This window comes from Crassostrea angulata, chromosome 5 (genome assembly GCF_025612915.1).
Source record: "Crassostrea angulata isolate pt1a10 chromosome 5, ASM2561291v2, whole genome shotgun sequence".
In the NCBI taxonomy this organism is placed as follows: domain Eukaryota; kingdom Metazoa; phylum Mollusca; class Bivalvia; order Ostreida; family Ostreidae; genus Magallana; species Magallana angulata.
In genome coordinates, this window is record NC_069115.1 from 32,445,377 (window position 1) to 32,463,908 (window position 18,532).

Genomic DNA, 18,532 nt, shown 5'->3' on the forward strand with positions numbered 1-18,532 from the left:
AGAAATGTACCGGTACCTCAAAAAAAGTTGATGGGCAAACATAATGCTAGAGCAAGCTCTACAGTTGCCCATCTAAATTTATTTTTGACCCCACTCTCACTCCACTGATCATGATACTACCCCCCCCCCTTCCTACTCCACTGATCATAAACCCTAAACAGATCAGTTAATGATTTCAAAGAATCTTGTCAATGATAAGGTTTTAAAATATTACCGGTACCGCTGTAATAATTTAAACAAAAATTTACAAGAAGTCAAATTATAAAATCCAGAACATGAATCTCATTCTGGCAGAGCCAGAATTATTATCCACTAGTACCTTTAGAAAATTCTTCTGGTGAATTTCTGATAAAATGTTTCTAACATGACTACATGAACAAATAATTTGTTGTCAAGCATTTTGGTTTTAAAGATGTGTAAGCTGCACTGTGTGTGAACTATTGGGGATAAAAATGATAGAAAAATCAAGTAAAAATCCATAGACTGCATCAGCAACATTTAATTTTATACACCATACACAGTGTACACAATAGCACATCACTGCTACATTTGTCAACAATATCGTAAACAAAATAGCAGGACTGATTTTAATTGCACTATTACATAGATATATGCAAGCCTGAAAAAAATATGTATGTTAAATAAAATATAAAAAAAGAAAAATTTTGTTTCTAATATAATTTCAGTTTATCACAATTCATTGGCAGGATAAATTATTTTGACAATATCTGAACCTTGGTATAATGTACTAGTTAAAATAAAAAAAAAACTCATAAATATTAACATGTAGTACAGTAATGCAGGTCTCCCCAACTCATTCTGATGTTTAAAATTTTACATTTTATGAAATTGCTGGATCAGCTAGATTACAACTGGTAAAATTTTCATTTTTATTTTGGGGGGGGGGGGGGTGTCAAAAGAGGTACATATTGCTCAAAACACAAAAAGCATCTACATACTGAACATAAATGTCATCATCAAAAACAAAGAATGAAAATGCATGTATATTAAATGCCCAAAGCTTTGTTCTAAAAATAAAAACCCTGAACCCACCCATTTCCCCCTCGAAAAAAAAATATCTAAAGAAAAAAAATCAGAGGAAGTTTATGAAAGACAATACCTGTACATTGATGCACATTTCAAAATGTGATGCTATACTATCATATTGTACATTGCATAATTATTTGAATCTGAAACATTTATATTTGATTATTGACAATGGCTAATACACAAAACAAATATTTAAAGTGGCCATAAGCTGATCGGTACAATTTGATCTCACTGGAAAAAATTGTTGTAAACCATTACACATAACTGTTACATCATCCCTGTTCAGTCTTTTGAACCATCATAAAATTAAAAGTCACTTTCTAATGCACACGATAAACATGCACTACATCAACATTCAAGTGATATTTATAGAGTTATCTCCCTTAAAATGTGCTATGAATATTATTCATCAACTCTCCCATTCAGTCTTCCAAAAAAAGCTCTTTATTTGATTATCTCAACAAAATAAACACACAGTTCACCGACAATAAGCTACTGTAACAGTACTACTGAGTTATCTCCCTTATAATGTGATCAGAACCATTCCATGCATTCTCCTAAAAAACTCTTACTCTCATTGAAACTAATTTTTTTTCTCCACATTTCATTTTCTATCAAAACTTCTAATTTTCATGCATTCATACTTCGGTCTTCAAACAGTTCCTTTAACTAACAAGCTCACACGAAGACCTTCCATCTTGCTTATATTGGCCAGGATCCAATCTATGAAACCCTGACCTCATCGTGACCTCATCACTGGTTACCTTGGAGACAGATCAGCCATGTGTTTCTGTAGGAGCGTGTTGATGATGTCTGTGTAGAACGAGCCGAAAACGGACCTGTTGTAGGAGATCAGTCGCAGGAAGCGACCGCACAGCTGACTGAGTTCACGCTCCACTGCAGAAAACCCAGGGGGCACCTTGAGGGGTTCCTTGTGTTGGGATGAAATGATTTGTCTCAGAAAGTCCAATAGTCTTTTAACTGAAAATATAAAAATGAAATAAATAACTGGTAAGAAGACATTTTTTTTAAGAATTTTGTTTTCTTCATGATATGAAATCTAAGACTTTACTAAAAGCTATGTAATGTTCAACTTGCCATTACATTAGTAATTCTTTACCTGTTCATACATACTGTATTATTATAACTTAATCCTACATGCCAACTAGTTGTAACTTAATATTACCTGTATTCTAAGCAACTTCTGACACCTAGTTATAACACATTTATACATATCATTACAAGTACATTTACTCTAGTATCAAATCGTCATTCCTATGAGAAAAATCAAACCCCTATTCTTTTTAGGGTAAATCATCTTGGAAATTAATTCTCTCTCAGCATAATTCAGAAACAAAATAACAAGTGAAAAATAAATGGGAGTGGGGATCTGCCCAGGAATGAACACAACTTACATAGTAGTTTGTAGACCCTATTGTCCTTGCTTGACATCTCAGTAATCTGACCCACCAGTAACCTTTGCTGAGCCTCGTCTCGAGCTGAGAAGCCATGAGATGACAGGAACTCGTTCACAGTCTTGTTCACTTGCTCACCAACATTACCCATCACTTTGGGAAGATCACTTCAAATAAATATATGGAGAAGCCGATTAGAAAAATGACAAAATTTTCATGGTGAAGGGGGAGATAATTCCCAAAAATACTTACAATTTTACAGTAATGTCAACAAGAAACAGGTTCATATAATAATGGTTCACATGTATTTTACCAGAGTGAAAAGTTTTGATGATTATTTCTTTTCTCAAATTATTTAATTGCATAATTTACAAACAGAATTATTGATACAGATAACAAATTTAAAGACATTCTTTAGTTTTACAGCAAATCAATAAGAAAATAAAAAGTGTAAGAATACAATCACACTAAAGGATTACGTTTTCCTCTCACCTTTCTGGAACCCCTTCCAATAAGGTACAGATCTCTGACTTTAACTTTTCTTTCAGGGCTTGGACTCCGGAGATAGAGGCCCCAACTGTACTGTAGGTGATCATCAGGACGGAGGAAATCAGGGCTAGTCTGTGTGCACTCTCCATCTGCTCTGAGATCCTAGCATGGTCCATTACAAGAGTCTGTAAAGAATATTTGTTAAAAATTGGTATTTTCCCAATCTTTTTTTCATTCATTTAAATACATGTATATATTGTTTTCAATAGCATATTTCAGTTTCAGCTGGAAGATTAGTTTTGAAAATGCTACACATGATATTCTTTCTTTGTAATAATTTTTGAAATTAAGGTGAGAAACTATGTTATGACTTTATGACAAAAGTATTGTCTGTTCTTTAATAACTGATATGTAAATTAGATAGCTTTAAGCGTACACCTATTAATAGTCTTTTTTTGTCCTGGATTTTTTGAAAATTACACTGACATGTTTGTTGTATGCCTTGTATGAAGTTGGAAAGAACCATTCTGGCATGCAAGCAGTTCTCGCCGAATACCATTTCTCGCCATTAATTTCTTACATCTCATAAAATTGTATCAAAGCTTCAAAAATAAGATGGAGTTCACAGCTGTTCTAAAATAGAATTAAAAAGCTGCAAATCCTTCCTAACCATTTTACCTCTGGAATGACATTTTTCTCATCCCAGTCCAACAATTCAATATAAGCCTCATTCACAATGGCCGCTGGGGTTGCCAGGGGTAACGACATGGCCTCCTCCACTGCATTCACATCGGTGATCTTGTCGTGGCTTCTCTTCAACCAGGCTTTGGTGAATTCTAGCCCATCAATTCCAACCTCTGAAATAGGGAAAATATATACTTATCTTAGTAAGCATGTAGTCTGATGATATTGATATTTCATCAACAGTAGGCTTGGCATTAGATGTAGAACTGTAGATGTTTTTCCTTGGTGAAGCAAGAGGTATACATTGTATTACCATGCTGAATCTTGCCAAGGGCAGATAAACGGATAATACTGCCATTGAATTCCTTTTTAATATCAGCTAAATTTATCCTTAAACCCGTTTTTCCTTTGCACATACAAATGCAAGTATCATTATAATATTGTAAAATATCAAAATTTTACCACCACATTTTTGATCACAGTTATAGAGTCTAAATGTCTAAACATGTCTTTGGATTTCATATACATTGTATTGTATTGTATTCTGGTGATGACTTTGAAATTTCACATATTAATGTCTGACCTTGCTGGGACTTGAGGAAATCTTGGAACTTTTTGCGTTCGTACTCCACAGACTGCTGTTGACAGTATGGCCGGATCTGTTGGATTGTGAAGTTCGCCATGTCCATCTTCATAAGGTCCAGTACCTCAAAGATCTCCCTAACAAAGATATTCAAATTAATTCGTAAAATTCTCTCACTGATAGTTGCTGATTGGATATATGCCTAATGTTAGTTATAACGCTTCTTGATCTCATCAAATTTGGAATAAATTACCGGTACCTTTTGCCTTTAGTGAATGCAAATATATTTTTTGAGAGATTCATTTATGTATGGTAGATTTTATACAGCATCATTAAATTCACTGATTTCAACCACAAAACTAGAGTTAAATCATGAATTTAAAATGCCTTCATTTTTAAAAAGTATACATATTTTCTCAAATCTTAAAACTTCAACTCCATGAAAAATAATGATAATTTGGCTTCAAATAAAATTATATACAAAATCATCCCTCAAAAATTATTATTCATTAACTCTATTATATTTCACGCAGAACTTACTTAAAAAGGGGGACAACTTCTTTGATGTTTTTCAGTTTGGCCACTTGGTCGTCTCTGACCGGGGCACACAGTTTCTCCATGACCCCTATGATGTAGTTAGAGTAGTAGTAGATGTCAAAGGCATCGTTTTCAAGCTTCTGTCTGATCAAGTCGACGTCAAGCACCTCACAAATCTGGGCCCTGAATCGCACATGCTGCGGCAGGAGTAGCATCATTATATTCTAGGGAAAAAAAATTCACAGATTAAATGTCACATTAATAATGTCTTATATTCAATTTCATAAGAATTCTACTGTACAAAAATACATTGATTCATATAATTATGTACTTATGTAATAATGTAGAATATTTAATATTCATTATTTTTCAAATGAAGGAAATAAAGAATTTCTACTCTTACTATCATGGTATAAGAAGAATTTGAAATACCGGGTAAATGGAAATTTCTAAAGTCCAGTGTCTGAGATTTTTTTACATTTGGTAATGTGCTTTAGGATCAGGCTGGGGGGGGGGGGGGGGGGGGGGGGGGGGGGGGGGGGGGGGTCGAAATATAATGTAATTTAAAACCATCAGATTTATTTGAAAATTTTATATGCGATTTCTGAAGCTATCAACTACTATTTGATAAAGAAAAATTTCATTTATTTTAATATAAAATTTTCATCATTTTCTATCATTTTTATATGGAGCTCTTCTTTAAAAGGAGATCAATATTGTCTAAAACGACAGCCACCCCCCAGCCCCCTTAAAGAAACTTATATTACAAAATTGATACATCAGTATTACCTCCATATAGTTTGACCCTTCACCTTTATTCATCAACAAATATGTTACCTGGTTTTAATCCTCTTATAATTGTAACAACCTCATAATTATCTTATCTTTACTTTTGATAGAATTTATCTTCACATAAACCAAACCCTGTAACAATGTACATGTATTATCTTAAGTAAAAGATGTTCTAATCTTTGTGAATTTAATCCTGTTAGAAGTTGGACCTTACTGAAGTCTTAGTGACAAAAACATTTAAGTTGAGTGGGATTTACTCATTTCAAATGAGAGATTAAAAGCATATAGCATTAAATTAGCAATTTCTGTGCAACATACATCTTTAACTTCTTCAATGAGGACCAAAGCGTGGGAAAAGTCTGGAGGATCTTCATCTAATTTGGCCTGAAATGCATCCCAGAATGCTCTTCTGACCGTGTCCTTAACTTTTTTCTCAATGCTGTAATGGAGAATGAATGGTAGATATACAGTAATTATAAAAGATTACATATAAATCCTAGTTTGTATAACTTATCTTCACTGCATTCACAATTCTTCCTTTAGCAGATATTGATGCATGTAACTATGGATAACAACAAACTTATATAATGTACATGCCATCACAAAATAACTTTAAATGAACATGTATATTTAAATTGCTTACTCCTTAATTTCTTATTGTTACATTTTCCTTACTTCCATTGTTTAAAACTCAAAACACATGCATTCGTCAAAACATTAATTAATTTACTTGTACTTCACAAACACAAAAGAATTTGATTCTCTAATGGTATGATACATGTATACTGTTAGACATTAGAAACCAAATGCTTTGTTTTTGTTGTTTGTTTGAGGAACTAGCTGAGTCCTCCATTAGTACCTGTCATCAGGGGGTTGGAAGCTTTCCAGTTTAAAGTCTGTGTTGACGGCAATCTCGTGAGCCAGGGCCATGTTTTTGACTCCACTGGCGGCTTCCATCAGCTGCTCAAAGCTCAGGAACTTAGGGGGGGAGGCTAAAATATTCATTAATAATCATAACTGATAATAATATAGAATCATCTGATGATCATTTGATATATATTAATATGATATAAGAAAATTGATATTTTAATTGGATAAGACAACAATATAATAATTTTATTGGAAAATATATATGATAAAAATGAATTAAAATTTAATATTTGTAAAAACACAACATTAAATGCTTCCACTTTACAAAATATAAGTTTAACCTAAATTAAACAAATGATAAAGAAGTTTAAATTTGAATATATATGTGTTCAGTTTCATTTATATGTTAAAACGTTGTTTCAACATTGAAAAGTGGTTGATGTCTTCAACGTTGAAAATAGGTTGGGTCTTCAACGTGGAATCAACGTTGAGTTATGGTTTGGGTTTCAACATTGCAACTTGATTTCAACCATTTCTCAACGTTGAAACAACGTTGCATGCCCACTGTGATTACATGTATATACATAATATATAAGACCATTTTGCAATTTCACTATGCAGTCAAATAAAATCATATCAATTGTCAAATACCTGCAACCATAAATGCAGGAGGGATCCTGGGGGAACTTGGAGATTCTGTCCGGACTTTCTTCTCTGTTTCTGAATCGCTTACTGAACTTCCCACTGACATGTTCAATTCGCCATCATCCTTTTCTTGGAGCGGAAATTCCCCATTTAAGGAATTGTCCAGGCTGTCAGGGCTTTCCTTATCTGACATTTTATTTTTCTTCCTCTATCAAATTATTATGAACTGTAATGTTACAGTAGTTTTCTCTGGAATCCTTGATGAAATAGAAAAAAAAATCAATTAGTACCACACATGCATATCAATAAAAAATTGTACCATAAAGATATAATTCATTTTTTTTCACATTGAATTTATATATAAGAAATAAATCTGATTCAGACATCTTATGATTTTATTTTAAAATTACTAGATGTGTCAGTGATTGAATTATACATGTAAATATATATGTATCATGCATAATGCAGCATAGCTATTATAATTGCTACATGTACACAGGTGGATGGCTTAAAATCACATTAAAATCTGTTGGAAAATCAATACCTTTCAAACTTTGGCAGCATTTCAAAAAATATATATTTGTCATTGTTCACATCTAAAAATACTTGGTAAACAACTGAAGTAAAAGCTCATTTTGGTTGTGGACCAATGATTATTTAGCTGTATTAAATTTTCAAATTAGTTAAAAATCAGTATAGCATACGTGTAGTTCACTGTCAGATTAATTTTGAACATTCTATGCATGCAGTGTACATTTACATGTACATCAATTATGCATAATATAATTCAAGATTTTGATTTGTTGAATATCTTACACAATAATGATTTTATACATGTAGTACAGCAGAATTTGATAATATGACATTTCTATCATTTACCCTGTAACACGTAATTTATCTACAATGCGCTAATCGTTTTACTGCACTTGATTCTATATTTGGTAATATACGTCAGAAAGATGCTAAACAGCTGACGGACGTAAACAAAGCAAGCTACAAAAAACTGTACCTTTCAAGATCGATCCATCAGCTGGTTTCTCACGATTGTGATTGACTAAAATCAATTGTCCGGGCAATATTCCGGACTTCCTACAGATGTCTTATTGTGTAACTCTTTCCTGTATTTGTTATGCTTTTCTAGAACCCTCTTGGTCTACATGAGGTGACGCTAATCCATGACACAGACACTCTTCGCAATGTTTACGGAAGTGACGAAATATCATACTGTAAAGACTAGAGAGTAACCGAAGACATGCACTTGGCGCGAAAATTCGAAAACGAGTGGGGGGGGGGGGAGGGTGAAGAGGAATGTAGATAAGCTGGCCAATGCTAAACCAGTTTTTTTTTTCTTATACCATTCCACTTATCAGGAGGAAAATAAGTAAAAGTACATCTCTTTCTATTTACCTACATGCCCCCCCCCAATGTTATGGTTTATGGTTTATGGGGCTATGAACAAAAATGAATTGAAAATAAGGGAATAAGCAGTGAGCATTGAACTTGAAACTTACAGCCCCCCCCCCCGATAAGGATTTTCAGAATTATGGAAAGTTATCTTTTCCTTTCTTTTTTTTTTTTTTTTGGCTTCTCAAGAATTTTTGGATGAGTCTGCCCCCCCTTTCAAAAACGATGCTACGTGTCTGCTTTGCTGAAAAAAAAGTAGACGGGGTGGGGGCCCTAGCCCCCTGTAGCCCCCCCCCCCCATCCCGGTTCAAACGCCTTTGCATACATGAGATCCTTGCAGTTACATCATACATGTATTTCAATAAACAAACAAACAAAATAGAGTTACTAAAGTCCCGTGGTCTATACTTAGGATGGTGGTATGAATTTAAATAACTGAACATGTCATCGTCGGTGACCAACGTGTGATTCACGTCGATTCTCTCCATCATCATTTTGAGGAAACTTGTGGACTCAAAACCGTGGTTTGCGACGAACGTGGATGAATAAAGAAATATTATTCCGATCTCAGATTTTTTTTTCTACCAAGAGACCATAATCTATTTACAACGTATCTCGAAATGATTGTCTGAGTAAATTTTGCAACTTTATTATATTTTTATTCACTTCATGTATAGTTTACAATACCAAAAAAAAACCCATGGTTTAGCTTTTATCAGAGACATAAATAACATTTAACATAAATAACATAAAAGCAGAGACATAAATAACATGTTATCATTTTTGACTCCTGGCCACGTGCATTTGTTTGCGGAAGCAGCGGTGCATTATGGGATATTGTTGAGGGCACGAAATTCGAAAACAGGAAAAATGGCGATGCGTGCGGACAGCTTGCTAGACAGTCCTGTCTCATATAACAGTTTCCAGCGATCGATCCCCCTTAGAGCTTCGAAGATTAACATAGGTAATTTATTCATTAAGGTTATTTGGGATTTATTTGAAGCGAAGTGTAAAATTTGTTTCCGTTTGATTTGAGCCTGTAAACAAAACGGGCACCTGTTGGCATTGATATGGTTGATTGCAGATGTTGTATTGAACTTAACTCGTTGTGATCAAATCGTTCAGGACGACAGCGGTTTCAAAGTTTTATATTATATTAATCAATGGAAGTGAGCAACTTGGTATTTTGGTCTTTGTGGATATTATTATGATCTTACCGTACGTGTACAATCAACGAACTTTGTAGGGACGGGGGGGGGGGGGGTGCTGCCTAAGTTTCAGTTATGCTTTGATAATTCATTGTCATTAATCAACTTCGTTCGTTTAACTTTTGTTTTTTCATATAACAGTACTTAATTGATGTAACGGTGCTTTACAAATTTTCTATTTTGTTTTACGGGGGGGGGGGGGGGGGATGAAAAGATTCATTTATGCTGAAGAAAAAGTTCATATATTGATATAATTTGCAGAATTGTTTTGTTTCATTACTATTTTAATGATGAGTTCATGTTATAAATAAGTTTATGTAAAGATAATTAACTATTGACTTGTTTTATGGGTTGTCATCTTTGAGTGTGTGCATGTAACTCTTGGTTTCGCTGCCCATTGACAATGTTGACATGAATTTCAATGCCTAGGGCTAGATATTAAAATGTCAGCTTGCCTAGTGGTAAATCTTGTAATACTTGTTTCTAATCAATCAGATTTCAAAGCGAGTCAGATGGTTCATAACATGTTTTGATGACAATAAAATTAAATGTGTGACATGTAATCCTTGTCTTAAATCCCTTTTAATCTTTAGTCTTACTGTTAGACACTGACATATATCTCTCTCTCTCTCTCTCTCTCTTTCTCTCTCTCTCTCTCTCTCTCTCTCTCTCTCTCTCTCTCATTTAACTTGTTTTACCATGTTTAACAGAATTTTGAACACTGGTACAAGTTTCTAAGTATAAAAATGTTTCAAAGTGTCAGGCCTGAAGAACTCACATGTTTAATTTTGACAATATTATGCAAGCAAAGAGCTGCATGGTCATGATTTTGGTCAAATTCTATTTTTCTGATTTTATGATTTACAATGCTAAGTGAACGCTTTAGGAATGCAATCCCAATGATCAAATTTAAATTTGAGAGTGAGTCACGGAGTTATAAGCAAGATACAGGGCTCACAATTCTTTGTCATGTAAACAATTATGCCCTGTTTTTGTTTACATTGATTCAATATACCAGTAAAAAAAATTCTTTTTTAAGCTGATTTGTCTATCTTCTTATTTGTTTTATGCATAGATAAACACATTCAAATTTCCTAACTTTTAAAATTCATTTTAGGTCTAAAAGGTCATCAAGGTTTAGGACTTGAATTTTTTACTTCAACATTCATAAAGTAAACAAATTAAAGCTTTTTTACATAGCAAAGACCATCAAATTTTGGTTGCCTAATGCAAAAACCTTACTCATGCATTGTATAAAACATTAAAATCATAAAAATGATTTTTGACCAAAATCGGGACCATGCATGCCTCTTTAAATCCGCCTTTTAATGGCATTTTAAAATTTCTTATGGGATTAATGACAAAACATTTCATGTGATTGTCTCGGTGTAATTGAGACATATTGGAGAAGAAACTCAAGAGTTAGTATCAATGCAGCAAGATTAAAATAATACATTTCGATCAGCATGATTATTTGCATGTGTGTAAAAAAAATACATTTGAACTGGGTTTGGGAGAACCTACGTGTGTTGTTTCATAACTAAAGGATTTTAAAATTTACACAAGATTGCATGGTAAAAGCAGAATATAATGACTATTTCTATGTCCAGTCCTTTGTGAAATAATCATAAAATCATCCTTTACATAACAAGAAAAGTGCAATAAATGCATTTACATGTATTCAGTTTGAAATTGTACCCAGTCTTAAATTCTTTTTACTGCCTGTAAATTATTGAAAACTAAATATTTCATTGCAGCTTGCATACATAACTAAAAGTGTTTTGTAAGCAATAATTTTCAATTTATGGATTTTTTAAAGGATTTTATTATTTTTAGTTGTGTAACTTTTTACACATTATGAATGTTTAATGATTGACAAGCTTAAAATGCTTATAATGATTTAGTACTTTTTAAAGAATTTTTTTATTTTTAGTTGTGTAACTATTTACACATTATGAATGTTTAATGATCGACAAGCTTAAAATGCATATAATGATTTAGTAACATTATCCTAAATGATAATAATGATTGACTTTCAAAATCGTACCTGACATCCATAAATCTTCAATGAGTTTTGGGAAATGGGTGATTTCTGGAAAAAGTATAATGTTTCACAATATCTTTCAATAAATTTCATTACTCAGTCTCATGGTGTAGTTCAAAGGGATTTCTTCACACATATTATTCATCTCTCTTAATGAAAAAAGTAAATGTTGTAAAGTTGTAAGTCATAATGAGAAAAAATTAAATAATGACAAATGCATGTATTTCTACAAAAAACCCATTTATCAAATTTTCAAAGTTCAAAGGAAACCAAAATCAGATGGATGGTTTTTAATTATTTTAAGCCAGCATGAAAGTGAAATTTAATGGTCAATTATTACCAGAATCCTGTTTTTCAGCATGTCATTTCCTTCCCCTAAGGTAAAAAATCTCACCTTCATCAGATTCACAAAGCAATATGTTGTATAGTGGGTTCCACACATTTTTTGAGACCCTGAGAAATAGGTATACAAAGGTGTTAAAAACCAATTATAAACAGGTGTGAAATCAGGTGTTAAGGCATATGTCAGTTACATCTTCCTAGTTTTATTAAAAGAAGTGGAAAAAAATAAAAAGGAAAATAGGTATAATGTGTGGATGTTAAGTGATTTGGAAACAAATATGGTTTATATATTGCCAGAAAGGAAATGTTTCTAAGCATTAGAATTTTGAGATTGAAGAGAGACACACTTAGTTTGATATCAAATAGAAGCATATTATTATTTTATATATGAGAAACTTTATTTCCAAAGATTCTTAACAATGGTTCAAGCTGTAACCCCATCAAGTAAGTTAAAAAAAAATTGATTTTTTTAAAAAGTTAATTTTTATGTGATCTCAAAAAGCTTTGATGTAGCTTTATAGTCTAGACAAATTGTTCATTTTGTAAATGGAAATTACATGTAGTTAAGAATTAAGAAAAGTATTTTTTTAAATCCTGAAATTAAACTGTTTTAAAATCTAAAGAACTTATAATATTATTTGCTGATCAGGAGAATTATTTCTTTTTAAAACAACAACAAATTAAGATCTCTAAGTACTTAAAACATAAAAGAAGTAAGTCTCTGACTCTCCTAATTTAGATACATTATCCAAATGTTGTGAGAGTACATCTGTCAATATTTGAAAATCAAGAACCCTGAGAAAAACTTTTAATCTAAGTTAATTACTAATTAGCCAGACCTGTTAAATAAACAGGGCTCAGTAATAGGAGAAAGAGAAAGTAGTATGCAGACTGCCTTAGTTTTTACACCAATTAACAAATTTAACACTGACAGATTGAGAGAGAGTAGATCACTGCTAGGAATGCTTGTGTGACCCTAAGTAAACACCCAGGGAGGGGGTATATAATGGATGTGGGAAAGTTAGAGGGGGGGTAAAGGGAAACTATCACAGTCTGCCTTTAAATATCAAGAGATTTCTTGAGAACTGGACATTAACATATAAACTGCCATCATGACTAGGACTCTTGGGAATATTAGTCTGAATGTGACTGGAGAAATTCATAGATCTTGCAGAGGTATAAGACTTGAAAGCTATTGAAATTGAAGTTCTTATACATTTTTGAAAAGAATTTTTTAACTGTGACTTTTCTTTTAATGCTTTGGAGGTTTTTAATCTATGATTTAAAAAAGTAGTTTCTGAATGAAAATTTTTGAAATTAAATGAAAATCTTTTATGAATTTTTAAGTAGCATCCTTAAACCTAAAATTGAAAAAAAAAAATAGTTAAAAAGTTTGTCTCTATTTTAAGTTTTCATTCAGGCAAGACAATTGATGTAATTTTAGCAAGTTAGGTAAAAGCATTCCTAGAACTTAAATGTCTTATTTTTACAATTATATGTTTATTTTTAGGGCCATTTCGGGCTACTCAGATCTGGAATGAAATCGTGGATCACTTGAAGACAAATGTGGAGGTCAAGAGACGTCGCTACAAGATGAAGACTTATGACAACAGTTTCTCCGGGGCCCATGCTGTGGATGTCGTCATGACTTACTTACTCAGTGAGAAAAACACTTTCAGCACAGATCTCTCCAGAGACAAGGCTGTTAAGGTTGGTATTTTATAAAAAATAGTTATTTTAATATGAAAATTCTTTTTATTCTATTTTAGGTTGTTTAATTTTTTTCCATTTAAAGATTTGAATTTTCTTAAGATTTTTAAAAAAAAAAATAATTCTGTGTCTTAAAAATAATATTTACATTTATAGCTAATTAGAATCAAATATTGGGTATTAGTTCTAAATTGCATGTGCAATGACTTTTTTTTTTCAAAGAATGAAATAGAGTTATCCCCCTTATGCTATGTGTTTCATACTTGATTTTAAAATTTAAAAATTTTAAATTTTACTTATCTTTGTCTTATATATTCTATAGCTGTGTCAGTCTCTGATGGACCGCCAGGTTTTCTGCTCCATCAGTAACCGCACCAGCGAGATCAAGAAGATGTTTGATGACAGCCACAGCAAGCTCTATAGGTTTGTGGGCATGGACCCCCCGGAGGGCCTTGAGAACTCCAACTTAACCATCATAGAAACCAGCTCCTCCGACGAAGAACACGACTACTCCATCATGGAAGATTGCAGGGGAAATCAGTCAATCAGGTAAAAAATCTTTGAGATTTTAATATCATAACTGATTACGAAAACTTGTTTGACATTAAGAAAAGTTGTGAAAGTATAAGTATTCTGATTTTTTTCAAAATTAATTAAAAATTCAAATAAAAGCAACTCTAGAAATACTTCTAATATTGAAATTATAAGAATATATATGGCAAAGCCAAAAAAAAATTCTAGAAAATATCACTGAATATTAAGATAATTTGTAGAATAATTTATTAGGGATTTGAATTTTTTTTTCATATCTCATAAATATTTTTTCATAATTTCACAGACTGAGCCCTGATCAGGAGAATGGTTTAGATGACAGTGTGGTGTGTAACCCCATCGCCGTCAACAAGAAAGGACAAGTGCTACAGGAGATTATCTCCCTTCATCAGTCCTTCACAAGACGTCGTAGTCGTAGTTCTCTCAAGTCTGACACATCTATTCTAAACCGCAGTAGTTACAGGGACTCTCCCATACCACCAGAAGGTAGGTTTTCATTGCAAATGGCAATTTCATTAAAAGAATTTGCATATACATTTATTTATGATCTAATTTTAGTTGCTTCTTCTGTAATGAAACTTTTATTTTGTTTAACGTTTCATAAAACTGATGTAAAAAAGAAAATGTTAATTTACATTCAAGATGCAAATTCCTATTTGTTTGTTGCTTAATAAATAGTTCTTTTGCTTTCAGCTATGGAGTGCCTATGGAGAGAAGTTGCCCTGTGCCAGTTGTTGACCATTGTAGAGATCCCATTCCTGGAAGGTCTTCTGACAGAACAGAAATCTGGCAAGAAGAGCACCAAACAGAGTCTAATGTTGACTAACTCTGTCTCCAAACACTACAACAGTGTCTGTATGAACAGCGTCTCCGACCCCTTCATGAGGACAGCCCTGAACTGCATTGAGTGTCTGCCCAAAGGTTTACTAGTGCTAGAGAAAGACTTTGTCCGTGAACAGAACCCAGCCGCCAAGATCCAGGCTTTCCATGTTCTCAGCGGCCATTACAAGTCACGGAGCGATTCCCTGCTGCCAGAGAATTTCATCGAGGTTCACCTGGCCATCTTGAATTTTATCATCCAGCAGAAGCATGAAGTGGCCATTGCCTCGTTACAGTTAGACATGATCATCCTGCCCTGGCACATCAGGGAAGAACTTCGCCGTCTGCTCAAGTTCATGGTGGCCTGTTCTGAGATGACCGACTTCTCTGTTGATTCCAAGGTATTTTTTTTTTGGTAGAAACTTTTTCATTGGACAGATTTTAGTAAACTTTTGAATATATATAAAGATTTCAATCCAATTTCATTTTGATATTGAAAGTAAGAAGACCAGCAATTATTAGCACTGACAGGATTTCAAATATTTAGTTGATCAAAAATTGAATTACTGAATGATACTTGTAAGAGTATTGAACTTACGTTAGCCTTGATTTATAAATTTTGATTACTGTTGTAGGTAAACAATGAGACACTGGTCTTGGACACATTCACTGACTGCATCATTCAACACAAAGTGGTGGCTCACAAACTCGCTCGAGTCCTGGTTCTGTTCCTGATGAAGAATCTCAAGCGGATCTTCACTGTTCCCAAGGAAATCAAAGAGCGAGTGGTCACACGTCTCAACGATCTAAAAACCGGCGAAGTCTCTCCTGTGCGAGGTGGGTGTCTTAGTTGTTGTTTATAGAATTTCGAAATCCACAATTTACAGTGTATAATTTCTCATTTAATTATCAAAAAAATTTTAAATTTAAATTTTTTCATGAAAAATTGAATTTCATGAAAATACTCACACAAGTCAGATATTTCAAAGATTTTAGTAAAAATTACAAAAAATAAATAAAAGAATTATATTAAAGTTTCTTTGTTTCACTCTTTGACTCCTTTTCCTGACAAGATAATGTAGGGATGCTTCTTAATCTTATTACAGAGTAAAATGAATATTTCTGAAATAATGTTGATTTTATTTCTTTTACAGATAACGCATACTGCAGTCAGGTGACTTCAGATGAGTACCAGAAACAAGCCACCGAGTGCACAAACTCGGCCCTTGTCTCCATGATGAACGGTATCCTTGACAACACCAACTTTACCCTAAAGGAAAAGAAACAGCGTCTCCGACAGTTCCAAAAGTGTCACCCAGAGCTGTATGCCAAGAACTTCCATGGAATGTTGTAATGATGGAACTCAGTTTAGCGGACTTATGGTGCTCTTTCTATGTAAACGAATTCTCTTGATATGTACCTTTTCAGATAATGCAGGGTTCATTGTCTCTAGTGCAATCTTATATTTTTTTAACGACTGTATACCATGTGATATTGTACATATATTTGTATAAATTGAACATTATTTATTGTCACCTCAATTGAAATAACTTTAGAACTAGAGTGTCTTAACCCTGATAGTATTCTTTACTCTTTTTACTATTTACTATAATCCCTTTATTTCAACTAACAAGCCAATGGATCTCCTATTATTCACTAATATTTTTCTGAGTCTTATAATCCCATTTTTGTTTTCAACTGAAAATTCAGTAGATCTCATGCACTCTGTCTCAACCACCAAGTATAGAATGTAGAAAATTTTTAATTTCCTATTTTTTTTTTCACGGTATTGTCATGCACATCTAATATTCAACTTTTCTTCTCCTCTGTCTCTTGTGACCTTTGATCTCTATTGTAACCTTTTTGCACTTAGATATTAACCCTATAGTCTTTGATATGTATTGTATATTATGCATGATATTTATCAAACCAATAGTGCCAAATGCCTTGATTCCTTGAGAAAATGGAATTATTATGATATCTTGTTCTACTTACCAAATGTAAAACTTGTCTTTGGATAATGTGAAATATATACTTTGACATGTAAATACATTTTCCAAAATTGCTGAATTTCAAAAAATAAACATTCCTATACAAAATTGATATAATATTGTTTGTGTTTTTTTACATGTAACTTATAAATTCCAATAATGACAATAATGTTATACAATATTTTCATGAAAGACAGCAACAACATGCTAATTTAAGAGGGCTTGTTGGCCAAGGCAATTTTTAGACTATATTTGTCTCCTTTAGAAAAAGAGCTCTATATGAAAATACCAAAATTTAAAAGTTAAAATGTATGGATTTTTTCTTAACCAAATAATTGTTTGTAGCTTAAATAAAATCATAGCTTAAAATTTTGGGTAGGTCTGGGCTGCGTTTTACAAATGAACTTAAGACGAAATTAATGAATGCTAATTAATCACCAACTAACCAATGATTTATTTTTATGGCTGGAAAATATAATTATCGGAATTGAAATATTAATTAACATGAAACAAATGGTTTTATGTCAGTTTGGTTCTTTAAAGATCATTTTACGAGGCTGTAAATATTAAGACTTTGTTGAGTTCTTTAAAAGTTCTTTAATTTGTAAAATGCAGCCCAGATGGTTAAGTTGATGACCTTCGAATCCTCAAAACTAAAAAAAAACCAAAAAGTATTGATTTAATATAATTGATAGACACCAGAATTAAATGCATGATCTGAAGAAATTCCTTGCAAGAATCTACAAAATTGATTTTTACTGGACAGGAATATTGCATGTATAATAATTTTCAAGTAAATTTTCTTCATGACAAGGATGTAGTATGTGAAAGAGTGCATACAAGTCTTGATCATGCTGCTCATTATAATTGTTCTCTGATGTTTTATATTTTAAAAATATTTTTTTCCCATTTATTGTAACAATAATTGATAAAACCTAAATAGCAAGTAAATCACATTATGTTTGTAACATGAAATTAAAATGTTTCAATCATCAAAACCTTATAAAAAAAATCAAGGTTTTTTTTTTTTATTAAGTAGAGAAGTATGGTTAAAAGTCTAAACGAAGGAAGTTTTTAAGGTTACATGTAAATTTCTTAAATTTTATCCTTTAAAACATTCATCAATCTCAAGGATAAAGTCAGAAGAAATATGTGCAGTTTTCTTCCCATAACCACCCCCCCCCCCCAAAAAAAAAATAATAATTAATTAATGCTGCTGATGACTGCTTCGGTTTCAACCAAAAAAATGATAATTTTGAAGAAATAAAATTATGTCACATGGATATAATAAAAAAAAACTGACATGGCTTGATCATTTCAATTTCATAATTCTTACTTTTTAGAATTTTTTTTTTTTTTTTTTGCTTGCATATCAACACAAATCGTTAAAAATAAAA

General features: G+C 32.5%; 2 protein-coding genes across 2 annotated transcripts; one reads left to right on the plus strand and one right to left on the minus strand.

Annotated features, from left to right (window-relative positions):
* Nucleotides 1-481: 481 nt before the first annotated feature.
* Nucleotides 482-8,262, minus strand: LOC128185922 (T-complex protein 11-like protein 1). Its single transcript, XM_052855631.1, has 10 exons — nucleotides 8,075-8,262; nucleotides 7,072-7,322; nucleotides 6,410-6,542; nucleotides 5,869-5,989; nucleotides 4,762-4,982; nucleotides 4,222-4,358; nucleotides 3,633-3,811; nucleotides 2,958-3,139; nucleotides 2,466-2,632; nucleotides 482-2,031 (listed from the first exon to the last, which is right to left on the minus strand). Exons 2-10 carry the CDS (start codon nucleotides 7,256-7,258, stop codon nucleotides 1,811-1,813), a joined length of 1,548 nt encoding a protein of 515 aa, XP_052711591.1. The 5' UTR covers nucleotides 7,259-7,322; nucleotides 8,075-8,262; the 3' UTR covers nucleotides 482-1,810.
* Nucleotides 8,263-9,300: 1,038 nt separating this feature from the next.
* LOC128186312 (DEP domain-containing protein 7-like) lies at nucleotides 9,301-16,909 on the plus strand. Its single transcript, XM_052856108.1, has 7 exons — nucleotides 9,301-9,433; nucleotides 13,574-13,773; nucleotides 14,096-14,322; nucleotides 14,612-14,811; nucleotides 15,019-15,545; nucleotides 15,780-15,981; nucleotides 16,299-16,909. Exons 1-7 carry the CDS (start codon nucleotides 9,340-9,342, stop codon nucleotides 16,496-16,498), a joined length of 1,650 nt encoding a protein of 549 aa, XP_052712068.1. The 5' UTR covers nucleotides 9,301-9,339; the 3' UTR covers nucleotides 16,499-16,909.
* The last annotated feature ends 1,623 nt before the right edge of the window (nucleotides 16,910-18,532 follow it).